At 38.5% G+C, this 16,082-nt stretch overlaps 1 protein-coding gene across 1 annotated transcript in view; it reads right to left on the bottom strand.

Moving 5' to 3' along the window:
* The window catches only part of LOC6584465 (netrin-B), a 78,850-nt gene that overhangs the window by 4,495 nt on the left and 58,273 nt on the right, over window positions 1-16,082 (bottom strand). Inside the window, exons 2-4 of the mRNA XM_015161546.3 lie at window positions 726-914; window positions 433-582; window positions 243-350 (exon numbers count right to left, since the gene is read on the bottom strand). Coding sequence (XP_015017032.1) covers window positions 243-350; window positions 433-582; window positions 726-914 — 447 coding nt within the window. The remainder of the gene's footprint in view (window positions 1-242; window positions 351-432; window positions 583-725; window positions 915-16,082) is intronic.

Raw genomic sequence — 16,082 nt, 5'->3', positions numbered from 1 at the left:
AACTTGGAACTCTCCACTCTACACTCAGAACTCTCCACGATTAACTCTTTCTCTTTGTTCATAACAAATATCATACCACTCTCCAAATATTCACAACTCTCCACGAGAGATTTCTGCTGCAGATCTTTCTTCACTCTTTACAAAAGTCTACAAGACGTCGCTTGTCAAATGTTACTCTGTTCTATCTATCAGTTTACATATCTCAACTTATTACTCTCCACTCATTTCACTACAACACTTACACTTTTTCATTTCCTCAGCCTGAGAGCCTCCGCCATCTTTGTAGTCGCCAGTTCCACTGCCGCCGCCAGCGCTTTCGGCTTGAATCATATTCGCATTTGTGGGCACCTCTGTTAATACGCAGCAGAGAAACATTAATAACAAGGCCACACATAGAGAGAGGGAGGGGGATAGTGAGAACTAGATACTTACTTATGCAGGGCGCCACATGAGAGCGCGTCTGCTGATAGCCCCGTGCACAGCGATTGCAAGTGAGGCCAGTGACGCCCTCCTTGCAGGGACACTGACCACTCAGATGATTGCACGTCTTGCCGGTGGAGCCCACGGGATGACAGTCACAGCCTAAAAGAGATAGAGCAAAAGAGAGACACAAACAGAAGAGAGCGGAGAGAGGAGAGAGGGAGAGTCATCATTAGAGAGAGACATCTGTGCTGTGTGACAGTTAACTAGGCCCCTGATTGATGGCCAAAACAGCTGCTACTTACGTTTGCACACTTTGCGATGATTGGGTGGCTTGGTGGCATCCCGGTAGTAGCCCTCGCGACAATAGTGACAATACCTTCCGGTCGTATCATGCTGACAATTATAGCAAACGCCGCCAGACACGCGGCCGGACAACTTGTACAGCTCCAGGTTGAAGCGACAGCGGCGAGCATGTCCATTGCACTGGCACACTGAAAGCACAAAGAGATCAGACGGTCAGTTGAGGTAAAGTAGGGGGAACTTAAAGTATAGCAATATTACTTATATATTATCATCAGTACTATCAAATAAGTAAGGGTGCTCTCGTCGAAAGGGCTCTTGGGTACTTTATTAGGAAATAAGGTTTTTTTTTTTGCTACGATTGATACGCTAATGATTGAATGAGTTTAATCGATTTACTGCAGAGAAGTTATCGATTAATAAATAAAGCTCTAATTTCACGCGAAGTACTGTGGGACTTCCTAGTCAAAATTTTTATTTTAGTCTTTAATCTCTTATGTCCTAGAACAGAAAGACGAATAAGCGCAAAAACGGACATACAGATGGACGAATAGATGGGTGGACATATGAACGGACGAATGGATGGGAGGACGTATGAACGCAAGGAAAAACGGACAGGCGGACGGACAGCGCACGGGCGGCTAGACAGAAGGGCAGACGAACGAACAGACAGACAGATGAGGAAGCGAACAGACAGCCTGAAGGCGAACTGACGGGAGAAACGAACAGCCCTACATTTTAATCTTTAAAATCGTATAATATTAAGAATTAATAAGATACAACAGATGTAAGCCTCGCTGCAGGCTAGTAGAGATTTTATGACCAAATCTAATAGGCTTGGATGAAACATTTAATTTATATATAATGAAATAATTCATATAATATAATGTATATGCATATATATAATTTTTTTTTTTTTTTTTTTTTTGTATAATATAATTTGAGCTTATTAATTAATATTTATTTTGGTATAAAACTTTATAACATAAAATAATTTATAATTTTTATTAATTTAATTTCATAATTCTATATTCAAAGCTTGTGGGGTTTCAGTGGTAAAAGAAATCTTTTACTCAAGTTATATTGGTAACATTCCCAAGTTTCATAAATATTACTTTCATAAAGACATTGCTTCATCTTTAAGTTGAGTGTTTTTCTCTTTTAAACGCTTATGAATGTATATTCATTTATTCATCTTTAAGATTGTATCGTTCGCTTAAGCTCTTTAGTATGTCTGAGTCCCTACCAGCCCCAGCCCCAGCCCCTGTTCCGGCCCCAGCCCCAACTCAACTCAAACCTAATCATTTAATGGCAGTCGCTTCTCGCCTCGCACATTTCATAAATAATTAATAATCAAAGATATTTTTTACGTGCTTTACTTATCCGTGCTACTGAGCTACAGCCACGCCCCCTGCCGCTGTCGCCCCTCTACCGTTTGGATATGATTGATTGTTGGTTTGGCTGTGTGTGGTTGATTGATGAAACTGCAAGCAAACTACAATGCGAAGGGCGGGCGGAGGAGGTGGAGTGCGGGAGCCACCTGTACCTTGACGGTGCTGCTGCGACTTTTTATCGATTTCATTGCCGAGCTGACCCAGGTCCGAGTGAGTGTGTGTGTGTGTGTGTGTGTGTGTCTGTGTGGTGTGTGTCTGGCCGGACTAAACCTTAAGCGTCAGCGTCAGTCAGCGTAATGCCGGTTTAATTAGTTGGCCAATATCATAAAATAATTTTAGCCAACTAATTGGCAGCACTTGACTGCAATTTATGTGCCACAGCGTGCTACACAGCTCCAGCAGCCAAGGCATTAAGCGTGATTTATACCAGACCCAACTCATATATATGTGTTTATATATATATATATATATATTCATATATATATACGAGCATCGACAGAGCTTTATCTCTAGCATGGTTACGTATGGGTCTGTTGCCCACGCAGTTCGACTTTGACTTGCACACGCATGAGCGCCTGCTTTGTGATGAGGAGATGGCGGAGGACGAGGAGTAGGAGGAGGCGTAGCAGCTGGAGCAGCTCTGCCAGCTGGAGAACAACACAAAATATGTCTCTTGCCCCTCCACTCCGACTCCAGCTACAGCTACAGCCACAGCTTCAGCCTCAGCTCCATCTCCAGCTCCAGCTCCCCAGCTCCCCAGTTCCCCAGCTACGGCTCTGTCTGTGACTCTGGCTTACGGCTGGTGCGACTATTGTGATGGCTGTTGCTTCATATTTTTCATATCTTACGTCTGCATCATCGACGAAGCTGACAACAATGGAGACGCAGTCCGCAGTCCGGCAGTGTGCCAGCAGGAGGCGGCTGGCGGCAGGGGGAGGGGTAGGGCGTGGCTGAGCGCGGGCGGCCGGTTCACTTATTTGGCAAATAACAACAATGGACAATGCGGCAGGCAATGCCTCAGCGTTGACTTTATCCTTGCTACCGAGGCGCATAACATATATCGAAATCTTCCGCCTTCGCCCTCTTCTACCTCCTCCTTCACCACTCTCGCTCGGTCTTTCTTGCATGGCAGTCATTCGTCAATGATGCTGCCCTCTCTCTCACCCTCTCTCCCTCTATCCGTCTGATTCCCCTCCTCATCGTTTCACAAACTAAAATGCATTTTTATTTTCGACTCGACACTCGGCCAAGCTGTTATATCAGCTATCTGAGAAGGCAGGCAAACGAGTTCACCGCCAAATGAATCGCATCGAGAGCTTACCCAAGTTATATCATTTCGAAAGAAAATGTGAAAGTTGCAACAAGATGCTGGAGAAATTATAACAAAGTGTAAAGAAGTCAAGAAGAAAAGAATTTCTTTGTTTAAAATTTATTTTTAAAATTATATTATATATAATAAATAAATATATATATATTATTAAAAAAAAAAAAAAAAAAAAAAAAAAATCTGTTTTTATTTGATTTTTATATATTATTATATTTGAAGCTTTTTCCATCTCTAAATAATACAGACTTTACATAATTAAGAATTTATGGTAAACAAGAATTTCCCATAAATAATATAAATTTGTTCAAAAATTTGAAAGCAAAATGCTTTATTATGCATTTCTTAAAAATTTGGTTTTATTATTTAAAACAAAAATTGTACCTAATATTATTCTTTCAAGAATTTCAAAGCCAACTACTATTTAAAAGCATAAAAAAAAATAGTTGAGCTAGAAATAAATAAAAATAATAATAATAATAATAACCCAACCAAATCAATTAAAACCTAATAAAATACTTGGAAAGCGTTTTTTATATACAGAAATAATAAATAAAGTTTTCTTTTTTAGCTGCTTTGCAAGGCATTCGAGCATCGATGAGACTGCGATGTATGTATGTATATATATATATATGTGTGTGTGCAGCATATTTGGGGCACAGTTATTGGCATTGAGACACGCATTGTAAATGAGCTGATTTTGCGAGCAGCAGCAGTAAGCCAAGTTGAGCTGCTGCCACATAAATACCAAAAAGTCAGTGGGCAGGAGGCGGAGGGGCTGGACTGATGAGCTAAGCAGCTGAATGTTTAGTTGATGATGCACACACACACACACACACACACGCATACACTCAGAAATTCCAATGAAAAGACAATTGGAAAATAAAAGCCAAATAGTCGAAAAGGCGAAATGGAATGAAATTATGTGACGCTCTCGATGATTAGCTAAAGTAGCGTATAAATTGTGTGTGTGTGGTTTTATTTTTTTCTGGGTTGGGTTGGGATTAAGCGAAGCATGTCGAGCACTATAGACTACATTAAAACACGCTGTGGCTTTTAATATGGCACACATCTCGTGCCCCTCTCTCTCTCTCTCTCTCTCTCTGTCCCTCTCTGTATATATGTATATATATAAATCGAGGCACTCAATCAGCCTAATTGGAAACAATAAAACGCATTTTAACGCGAAATTTTCTTTACAGCTCATTTGATTTTCAACGCGCCGACTCGTAGCCAAACTTTTCGAAGCACTCCACACTACAGCAGAGCAGAGCGAGGCACACATTGCCCCATTATTCATCCATACAGTCAAGCAACCACTCATCGATGCATTCAATTGAATGGCATCCAAAAAAAAAAAAAAAAAAGAGTTGAAAAGGAAAAAAAAAACAAGCCAGCTGAAGAAAAGAAAAGTTATTGCCGGGGTTGAGCGAAAAGTTCGACAGATCATTGGCGAAAGATTTTACATTTTGCATTTTGTGGCATTTGCCGCCCCCTTCCGCTAGCCAGACAAGCCCCCAAAAACAGCCAACTACTCCGCCCATAGCCAAAAAACAAAGAAACAACAAAAAAAACAACTCACATTTCGCATCTGGCAGGCAATTTTTTGATATACGACTTTCGTGGCGAAAACAAACAAATTTGCAGGCGGTCGAGAAAGAAAAGTTCATAATTTTGCTGGCTTTTTAATTAAATGCCAAAGCAGCGAGCGAGTGCAAAACACATGCAAAAAGAAAAGTGCGAATGGAAAGGCACACACACACACACACACAACAAACAAGCCGGAGAAGAAGAAGATGCAGCGAGCAGCGCATTGACGAGGAGGAGTCGGAAGAAAACATGTGAAATTCATTTGGCACCATGCGAATGAGTGCGAATGCGAGTGCGCGTTGCCATAGACCGAGCAGAGACCGTGGGACTACATCGACGGCTAGCGATAGATAAGCCCCGGCCAGGCCGGAAGAATGCTGGGAAAGGGGCAAGGCGGTCGAACGGGGCGTGGGGGAGGGGGGTGGAGTGGTGCAGCAGGGCCAGCAGCAGAAGGAGGAGCAGGCACAGGAACCGGGACCTGACTCTGGCGAGTTATGCGACCGTTTGCAAAACAACAAATTATGGCCCAAACAGGCCTCGGCCCAAAGCGACTGGCCATCATCTCATCTCTCTATCCCTCGCGCCCTGCCTCTCTCACTCTCTCTATAAACTGGCTACAAAATGTCTACATTTTTATTTCATTTTCACATTTTCGTTAGTTTTCAGAAGGCGGCAGCAGCACAGACTCGAAATATCGAAGCTACACACATACAATGCCAATAGAGATGCCGAGATGCATGAGGGGAGGGAAGGGGAGCTCCATAGACTCCATATAGACGCATATTCATATGCAGCTGAAGTGATCGCCGACCAAACAAGCGCCATGGCCTTAAATAGACGGGGCCAGCAACTCAATTTATGCACAATCAGGGCGAAGCAGATGTCAAAACAAAGATATTCCCAGCTCCAGTTGAAATGAAGAAATAGCTTAAGAACTTTATGGCTGAGACTGTAAGATTGCATAGATAATATGCTACACGTGTGCGGTACTTTAATAAACTTAGAAAAAGCCTTAGAGTGTGGCCCATTGACAGAGAAAGACATATTTATAATATACAGTGAGGAACTAGATTAATCGCACAGCAAGCTAAAGGGCCATACTCCAAATATTAATTATAGTTGTAAGTATATATTAATTATAGTTGTATATATATTTTGATTATAGTAGCATTTTTCCATAATATTTTTAAATACTTTTAGGTTTTTTTTTTTTTTTTTTTTTTTTTTTGGCGTGCCATTAACTTTTCAATTAATTAATTTTTAGCTATTAAATTTTTCAAAAATATAACAATTTTGTTATGTTTAATTATGTTATGTTTGTCATTTTTTAATTAATTAATTTTTGGTTATTTAATTTTTCCAAAATGTAACACGTTTTGTTATGTTTAATTAAATCAATAACATATTATTTCCTATTTTATTTAATTAAATTTTTGTTGTTTTATTAAAAAACGTTTAAAACGACTTGAAATATTTCTATAAAATTTGAAATGCCAATAATTTAGTTCGTCACTGTATATATATTAGCTATATTTCAGTGCTTTTGTAAGCTAGTCGAACGCATCGGATTAGAAGTTAACCGTATGATATATGTATGTATGTGTTTATACGTTATGGCTCTGCCCTTTTCTGCCTGTGTCATACATTAGCACATCATCACGATGCCCATCTGACATCGCAAACTTAACAAACCCATGTGAACTACTCTTGAGTGACCGACTAACAGACACCCTAAGTTCCGCAGTAACTGACTAAGATGATCATTGAATTTCTTCTTAAGAAGCCGATCCAGGTTACATACATACATATGCATATTCTTCATAAAGGTGGCTTATTATTTAACAATTCGATTCAAAATTGGCTATCTATTGCTATACCATAAATTCTGCAGTTATTATAAATATAAAAGGCTTGTCCAGCTGATCAGAAGTAAAGTTTGTAGCTTATATACAGGCATTGAAAAGTGCCTGAGCCTCATAGAAAGTAATTCATGCAATTACTTGGGAACTTAGCTTACCAGTCTAAGCAATAGAGAAATAAAATAAAAAAATAAATAAAATCAAATGAAAAAAAAAAAAAAAAAAAATTTTATTTATTTCATTTTATTTTATTTATTTATTTATTTTTTCATTATTTTTTATGTGACGGAGGCTGACCTCATGAGGTATATATTTCTGAATCATATACATATGCACATACATGTACATATATAAATTTTTTAACTATAGATACCCCATAATATATGCATGTATATATTCTAATTAAATCCCATTATAAAATATAATACATTTATAATAATCTATCTTTAATTAAAGAAACTCATTTAAGACAAGTTTTTCTGCGAGTTCAAGGGCATTCAGAAGTCGTACATTGCTCTCTCTCTCCCTTCTTTTCTATATATATATATTTTAGCTAAGCGAGGGCGTTTTATCGTATGGGCGCGCCACCAACATAATTTTCACTCTTTTCATTTTACACTTACGCCATAATTTGCAGCAACACCTACGCACACACACACACACACACACACACACATGCACATGCACACAATAAATTTGGCTCTCCCTTTCGAATGGTTTCAAACTGCCTTTGCCAGCGCCAACTTCGATTTTCGCTATCACAAAACAGCAAATTCGCTTTGCTTGGCATAAAATGTGATGGTGTGTGTGTATAAGTGTGTGTAAGTGTGTTTTGGACCCGGACGCATCCTGGCATTCAGCGCCCATTCCAGCTACAGATTTGTGCTTAGACATTTTTCGCCAGCTCGTCCAGCTTCCGGCTCGTGGCCCAGCCCCTGCTGCGGCTGTCATCAGCTTTGCCTTTGGCCCTTCATCTAAGACGCTGTCTGTCTGGCTGCCCGTCCGTCCGTTCGTCCGCGCGTCGGTCCGTCTTGCTGTCTTTTATTATTATTATTTTTATGTACTCGCATTTTTATTTGCGTGGTTTGTGTATTTTACAATTTGATGTGATTTGAATTTTCAATGATGCCCCAAGTTCGCGGCGATTGAGAGATTGCGAGAAGCCAAATCAAGAGAATTTCGTAAGCCAAAAATGGGAAAAGAATCAACTGATGCGTAAAGCGCGTCGTCATTCCGGACCCAAAAAAAAAAAAAAAAATATATAAAATAAAAAAATTGAAAAAAAAAGAAAACAACAACAACAAAAATGAATAGTAGATGACGATGACAACGTTGTTGCCAGGGGCGTGGCATACAGACCCAACATCGATATGTCTTTTGGCCAATGATTTCGAATGTGTTGCCACGCATAATTTTATTTATTTTTCAATTTGGCTGCCACCTCGCCCACGCCCCCGCATCTACCTCTGCCTCCTGTCTCTGTCTCTGCCGTCTGTGTCCTTAAGCACTTAGCTTGCTTATGAGCTAAGTCTGTTATGATAGCACATTGCTCCTGTCCCCGCCTCTGTCTCTGCCTCTACCTCTGCCACAGCTATACACACACACACACGCACACACACACACACACACACACACACACACACACACACACACACACACGCACACGCAATACCATGTGCTGACAATTTGCTGTCGCGCACTGCGTGCCTCTGCCTTTGGTTCTGCCCCTGCCGCTGCCGCTGCCTCTGCCTCTGCCTGCATTTTTGCGCTGGCCGATTCAATTTTTGGCTTGCCAAAATATTTGTCGCTCGACTGGCATCCAAATTTCCTTCCCCTTTTTTTTTCTTAAATATACATATATATATTTAGCTTCGAGTGCAACTGTCGCCATAGAGAGACTACAGTAAACACTCCATATAAAATACATTGTATGCTCAATTGAAACATGAACAGTCGTTTCATTCCATTGCATTCAATTTATCTTGATTCCATTTCTAGACTAATTCTCATATATAGAAAAATTAAATTAAAATTAATAAAAATAATATGAAAATGTAAAACCTCAACATTTAAAATAATGGAATGAGAATTAATTGTAATCCACAAAAAAAAAAAAAAAAAAAAAAAAAAAAACATGGATTGATGAAATAAAGAATTTATACATATATTGTATTATTTAATTTTTTTTAATTAAAATTTTTTTTTTGTGTTCTATCTTTGTTCCATTTTTGCAAATATTTTAGTTTTATGTTTTCATATAATTTTTATTTATTTATTTATTTTTTTTTTATTTTAAAATTTTTTTATCAATGGAATTTTATCCAGAATAGTCTAATTTTAAAGCGCCGGAGGTCCTTTAATGAAATATATCTTTAATGAATGCAATGGAATAAAATGTGTACATATTTCAACTGATCATATTTTAGTTTTAGATTTGGATTTTAATTTTATTTCATTTTCTTTTCGCTCTCTTATTTTATTTTTTATAGTTTCTTATTATTATTTTTTATTTGTTAAATTTTACTTTTTGAAATTTTTTATTATTCAAAATTATGTTCAATTTCGTGCTCATTTTAGCATATTTAACCCCGATTGTTTTTTACTCCATTGCCATAGATATATATTTTTTTTTTTTATTCCCCTTTCCCATTTCCTCACAAGTTTTATTGCATTTCAGCCATGGCTAGGTTGCTTATAGCCAGGCCTTAGTGCCGTTTTGACAACTTTGATTTGGCAACATTAATTTCATTCAATGAACTCTTCCCCATGGCGAGCTGCTCGTCCCATGTCTCTCAGGCCATGATATGCATGCTCGAGTGGGTGTAGTTGGAGAAGTTGTGTTTGTGTTTGCAGTTCATATATAATTTAAGTGTTGTTGCTGTTGTTGTTGTTGTTGTTGGCAATCGCAATTGACACCCCCACAAAATGTGTTGACGACTTTTGACGCCAACACGCGAATTTGGCAAACAAATTACCCAAAATGCATCGAGCCAAATTGCTGGCAAATCGATGCCAAATCGGAACTAAACCAAGTTGAGGCCGTAGTCAGAGTTGTTGCTGTTGCTGTTGTTGCTGTTGGAGCTGGTATTGCGTACATCTATATGGCACAGCGTCAGCTGCATAGATATTCGTCCATGTATTTGGGCGTTGATAATTGAATTGAAAAGTTTTTCGCCGCACTTTTGGCATGCCAATTGATGGGGCAGCGACAAGAAGAAGAAGCAGAAGTAGCAGAAGGAGAGAGGGGGGAAAAAAGAAGTGTATACAGTTAAGGCGGCATAATTTGCGGATTGTGCAACAGACAGACACAGAGCGTGTGGGAGAGGGGCAGGGGGCGAAACTGGTAAATGGAAACTGGAAATTGGAAAAGCGCAAGCAAATTAATGGCCAAAAGGCTGCACAGCGCACAGAGAGAGAGAGAGAGAGAAAAAAAACTGTTTAAGCCAGAATGCTAAGCAAACCATAATAATAAAAGAGATAAATCAGCCTTAAGTTCTCAAGTTGCTCAAGTTGCTCAAGTATCCAATGCATTGCAGATACACGATTTGCCCGTACACTGGCCGAGCAGAAATGTAATACAGTGGCTGGCGCATGTATACGTACTGACAATGGCCACACCGAATGCAGCCAGCCGATTGTTTTCAGTGTAAGGGCATTTAAGGCGTCGTGTCGTTTAGTTTTGAACATGCCTCGTTTTATTATAGCCTCATACATTAGCATTGCCTCTTGTGGCAATGTCACTTTGCCTGCAACTGCAACGGCAACGGCAACGGCAACGACGACGACGACGGCAACGGCAACGGCAACGGCGACGGCGACTTACAGCGCATTTTCATAAGACATAAATTCTGCGATTTAGCTAAATGCGCTCTACGGACTTTGCCTGGGTAATTTGTGGCATGCCAGCCACACAGCGGGTGCAAGGAGAGGAGTAAAGACACGCAGAGAGACAGAGAGAGAGAGAGAGAGAGAGAGAGAGTGAGAGAGCGAGTGAGAAAAAAAATAAAACTGCATTGGCATTAAATTACATTCGCACATGAAGGCGAGACAGCGTTTTGGAAGCGGCCCCAGACAAGGCGACGCGACAAGAGCTCATATTGCGCTATGTGCAGAGAGAGAGAGAGAGTGAGAGAGGGAGAGGTAGAGTCAGAGTGAGTGAAAGAGAGGGCGTGCGCCTGGTTATGCGCTTTTAATGGAACATTTTGTACGCAAATTGCATTAATTTTACGTCTAAGTTGGCCCAAAAAAAAAAAAAAAAAAAAAGAGAGAGAGGAAAAAGTAAAAGAAGAAGAAGCAGTCGTAGAGCAGGCGGGTGGCAGGAGGCAGCTCTAGAGCTCTCTGCTGAATAGAGAATAAATTGCAATGTCTATGTCATACGGCCAATGGCGTTGTCACTGATGATTGAACGATTTATGAGCCGCAGCAACTGCAACTGCAATTGCAACTGCAACTGCAACAGCAAGGGGCAGGCGAATCACCTCAGCTTCAACCAGTTTTCGATCAATGGCCAGGGCAATGCAATTAAAAGCAGATGCCCAGCCTAGGCCAGCCAAAGAAAAGTGAAAATCCAGCCACCAACGGGCCAAGGTATTTAAAGATCTCTGATCAGACGTGGGTCTGGCTGGCCATTTCCTATAGATTGGCTCACCTGAGTTCGCATCCATTTCATTTTGTGGAGAAACTCACATTAAGAAATCACATTTCATTCCAAATAAAATTGGAAATAAAACCTAAAAAAAAAAAAAAAAAATGTGTCGCCGAATCGAACATCTTGAAATAGGTGAACAGCCAGCTCCATGTGAGAAGGGGCACTCGAGTGCCAGAGCCAGAGCTAATCTATTTAATCACACTTAAGTTAACTGTTAATGGAAAACAAGATTATTCCCATTTTACTCGAGCTTAATGGAAATTATTTTCAACTTTTTGCTGAGGCTGCGTGAAAGCAGTTGAAGAACTTTTCCCCCTTGAAGTTCGTTTTTGCGCAGTGCTAAGAAATGAGGCCACTTCATATCCTACAATGGAGGACAAAAGTATTTTGACAACGCATTGCAAAAACTTTAACCGCTTATTTCTGCGCGCTGAGAGAGCTAAGGGTACCCATTATATTTTTCAGAGAGAGCAAACATACTAGGCTTTAAGTGACCAAAATATTGCATTGATAACATGACTCATTATTTTTCTATAATTATTTGCATGGCGAATTGTCATTATTTGGATGGACAAAAGTATTTTGATTAAATAGAGTGAGACAAAAACTTAACAATGGTAATAGTAACTAAAATATTAATAAGAATTAAACCCTCCTTTAATATCTGCAAGCGTTTAGGGATCGATCTAACCAAATTTTGTAATGTTTCTATTGAAAAATCCTGCTAAGGTCCTCAAACCTCAGCAATCCGTCTCCTTGGGCGTTCTTGCTAAGTCTAAGCTACATTTTACTTTTGCGTAAGCCTACACATTCTCTATAATATTGAGATCAGAGCGCTGAGGTGGCCAATCATATGTATTGACTTCAATATTCCCAGAAAATTCAGTTATAATATGGACCGTGTGGCATGGAGCATTGTCCTGCTGCAGTATACATGATTTTCCAATGAGCCGGTAACCGGAATTCGATGAGTGGTCATTCAGGACACGTAAATAATTATCCCTCTTCATTTTTTCATAAATTAATATCAAATTGGAGAGGCTATTGACACATGCGAGCCCCCAGAGCATTACCGATTCTTCAGCACGTGGGTACATATGCCTCTTTTTTTGCGAATATTCTTTGGCAACCTGTTATAAATCGATTTTTTTATCCAGGATACCCAAAGGAACTATCGTCCATCCATAATACTCTTCCCCAGAAGAATTGCGGCTTGCCTATGAAGATTTTAGCAAATCGATACCTTTTTAGTTTATTTTATACTAATATTAAGAGTATTTGAAGATCTATAACGTAGAAAAATTCGCCTTCTTTCGCCGACTTGTGATAGTTTTTCTGCTTATTGATAATTTATGATTATTTTTGGGCTTAATCGACATGACTTTTAGGAAAATTCGCACATTTTCTTTAAGATTTCTCAATATGATGCGGCCTTCTACAAGTTTTTTTAATGAATTTTCCGATCTGGCCTTCTTGTTTAAGTGAATCAGTTTTTATTTTTTTGTTAATTTAGTTGTAAATTGCTCATAGAGGTGTATTTTATAAGCTTTTAAGGTTTTCCACGGAAATACCTGCATTATTCTTCGTTCGCGACTAATTTTTTAATGATTTCACTTAATCCCGTTGTTTGCCCATAATTTACCGAAAACTATGATCAAATAATGGCTATTATTAAAGAGGACACCAAAAATAACTTAAAAAGAAAAATTTGTATTTTTGAATCCAAGCAAATTACCGAAAATGAATTTGAAAGGGAATGTCAAAATACTTTTGTCCATCCAAATAATGACAATTCGCCATGCAAATAATTATAGAAAAATAATGAGTCATGTTATCACTGCAATATTTTGGTCACTTAAAGCCTAGTATGTTTGCTCTCTCTAAAAAATATAATGGGTACTGTTACCACTCTCAGCACGCAGGAATAAGCGGTTAAAGTTTTTGCAATGCGTTGTCAAAATACTTTTGTCCTCCATTGTATATTAGTTTGGTACAGAGTGTGTGGTCTATAGAGTATACTTTTCTATACTATAGACATGTGAATATTATGAGTTTATTAATTATATAAATGGACAATATGAGATAATGTAGCAGAATAACAACGGAGAAAAATATGGGTAGAAAGAAAGGGAGAGAGAGAGAGAGAGAGAGAAATAGAATAATATATACAGAGAGAGAATCACATAAGGACATGAAGAGAGAAGGATAGATTGTGGTATAGTAAGAAAGACATACAGGAGGAGAGATAAAGAGAGAAGTATAGGATGAGAAAGTGAGACATTATAGACTTAGAGAGAGAAAGAAATGGAGAGATGGAGAAAAAGAGAAAAGGACAGACAAGAGAGCGATGGAGAAATAGGGAGTGAGAGAGATAGATATATAGATGGATATATAGAAGGATAGATAGGAGGAGAGACAAAAAAAGAAACATAGAGAGAGTAAGTGTGACGTGAAAGACTCAGAGTCAGACAGAGAGAGAGAGAGAGAGAGAGAGATAGATAGAGAGAGAGAGAGAGAGAGAGAGAGAGAGAAGAAAATGAGAGAGAGCGAGATAGAGGTAGATAAAAAGAAAGAGAGGGTGTGGGTAAAGCTATGGTAAATCTTTACATTGTTGTACTACCCCAAACTGCTGTTATGATTCTAAATGAAATTAAATTATGTTTATATATGTGTTGTATATATACGTATGTTTATATATGAATATGTTATCACTTCTTGCTTTGGCACTTATTAAAATAACAAATTTTGCAAGTTTTTCTTCTATTCAATTTCATCAATTCCAATTTGTAAAAGAAAATTTAGGTAAATCTCTGTTTAACAAGTAAGAAAGCTCTAGTCGAGACTGCTCGACTACGAGATCCCCTGAACCCTTGGAGCAATAGATATTTCAATACTTTTTCGCGACTTTCAGCTTACACAAGAAACACGCACACACACACACACACACGCACGCACGCACACACAGACACACATACACACACACACATACACATACAAGCAACCACGCATAAACACGCATGGGCTGCAGTGTGCGCTTACTATGAGAACTTAATTGTTTAATAACTTTTTTTATGGACGTACGATCTTCATGAAACTTTTAGATTATGATTATAACATGAATATGCATGTAATTGCCAAAGCACAAGTTTCTAGTATTTGAAATACGCTTTTTACAAAAGTGAGGGTGAGGGGGTGAATTTAGAGGTGGGGGTAAATTTTAACAAAAATCGAAATTGTATAAATTGCATATAAGCATACATTAAAAATTTGGAGACTCTAGCAATAAAGGTGTAGAAGATATAATTTTATAACTGGGTTTCGATAAGGTTTTTTATCGATAAAAAAGATCGAGATGAGTTATCGATTTTTAATGATAAACTTGATATGCGCGCTGTAATTACGGACATTTTAAAAAAAATTTGAAGTCTCTAGCTCTTATATCTTCTGAAATCGACGCGTTCATACATACGGACAGACGGACAGACGGACAGACGGACAGACAGACGGACAGGGCCAAATCAACTCAGCTCGTCACCCTGATCAAGAATATATATACTTTGTGGGGTCTGCCACGCCTCCTTCTCCCTGTTACATACATTTCAACAAAACCATTATACCCTGATTTCCCATTGAAAATGGGTTCAGGGTATAAAAATATATGTTTAGTTAAGTGGCTTGTTCAAAAATAAATAAATGATATTTAATAAAGCCATTTGGCCCACTAAAAAGTTAAGGTTATGAGAGAAATGCGCTATAGGGTCATAAAAACTAAGCAGCCATAAAGAATAAATAATTAAATTTAATTAATTAATTAAAAAATGTAAACACTTTATTTGTCAATAAACTTAGGATAAACAAATAACTGAATTACATTTGATTTAATGTGACAAGCCGAGGCTGTTTAATATGAAGTGTAAGTAGCAGGAGTATAAAGACTATGAGCAGCAGGAGTATAAAGCCTACAAGTAGCAGGAGTAGCAGTAACATTGCTATATTAAATAAGTACATAACATGAGCTTAACATTTAAGCAAATATTTCGAATGAAAAACAATAGAAGTAAACAACCAAGTTGGAGTTTCGGTCGAAAATGAAATCTTTGAGATTCTGTGAACTGAAAATCAATTGAAACAATGCAGGAAAACATGGAGAATTCTATAAACTAGACTAAAGTAAGCGTAAAAAGTTGTATTTTATGCTGTTTTCTATGCAAACAAGAATGCGCATTGTCTTTGTATGACGCACACACACACACACACACACATAAGAGTAAATAACGAAGAGATTTGTATATTTTGTCGAATGATTTTGCGTGTTGCGAAAAATGCAAAGCCAAGTGCTAGCGAATACAAAACTAAAAGCTCTAGCTCTCTCTGTCTCTCTCTCTCTCTCTCTCTGTGTGTGTGTGTGTGTGTTAAGCGGCAAACAAAAGCTGTTGGAAAACATAGAAAATCCCTTTGGGAAACAAAGCAGAGAGCACAAACGCACACAGAGACACTTTTAGCACTTGCCATTTGCTGCACAGCTGACAAAGGCAGCCGAGCAG

Source organism: Drosophila mojavensis, unplaced genomic scaffold, assembly GCF_018153725.1.
Source record: "Drosophila mojavensis isolate 15081-1352.22 unplaced genomic scaffold, ASM1815372v1 contig_136, whole genome shotgun sequence".
Classification (NCBI taxonomy): Eukaryota; Metazoa; Arthropoda; class Insecta; order Diptera; family Drosophilidae; genus Drosophila; species Drosophila mojavensis.
Note: the sequence above shows the minus strand (reverse complement) of the source record. Positions and strands in the feature narration are given on the sequence as shown.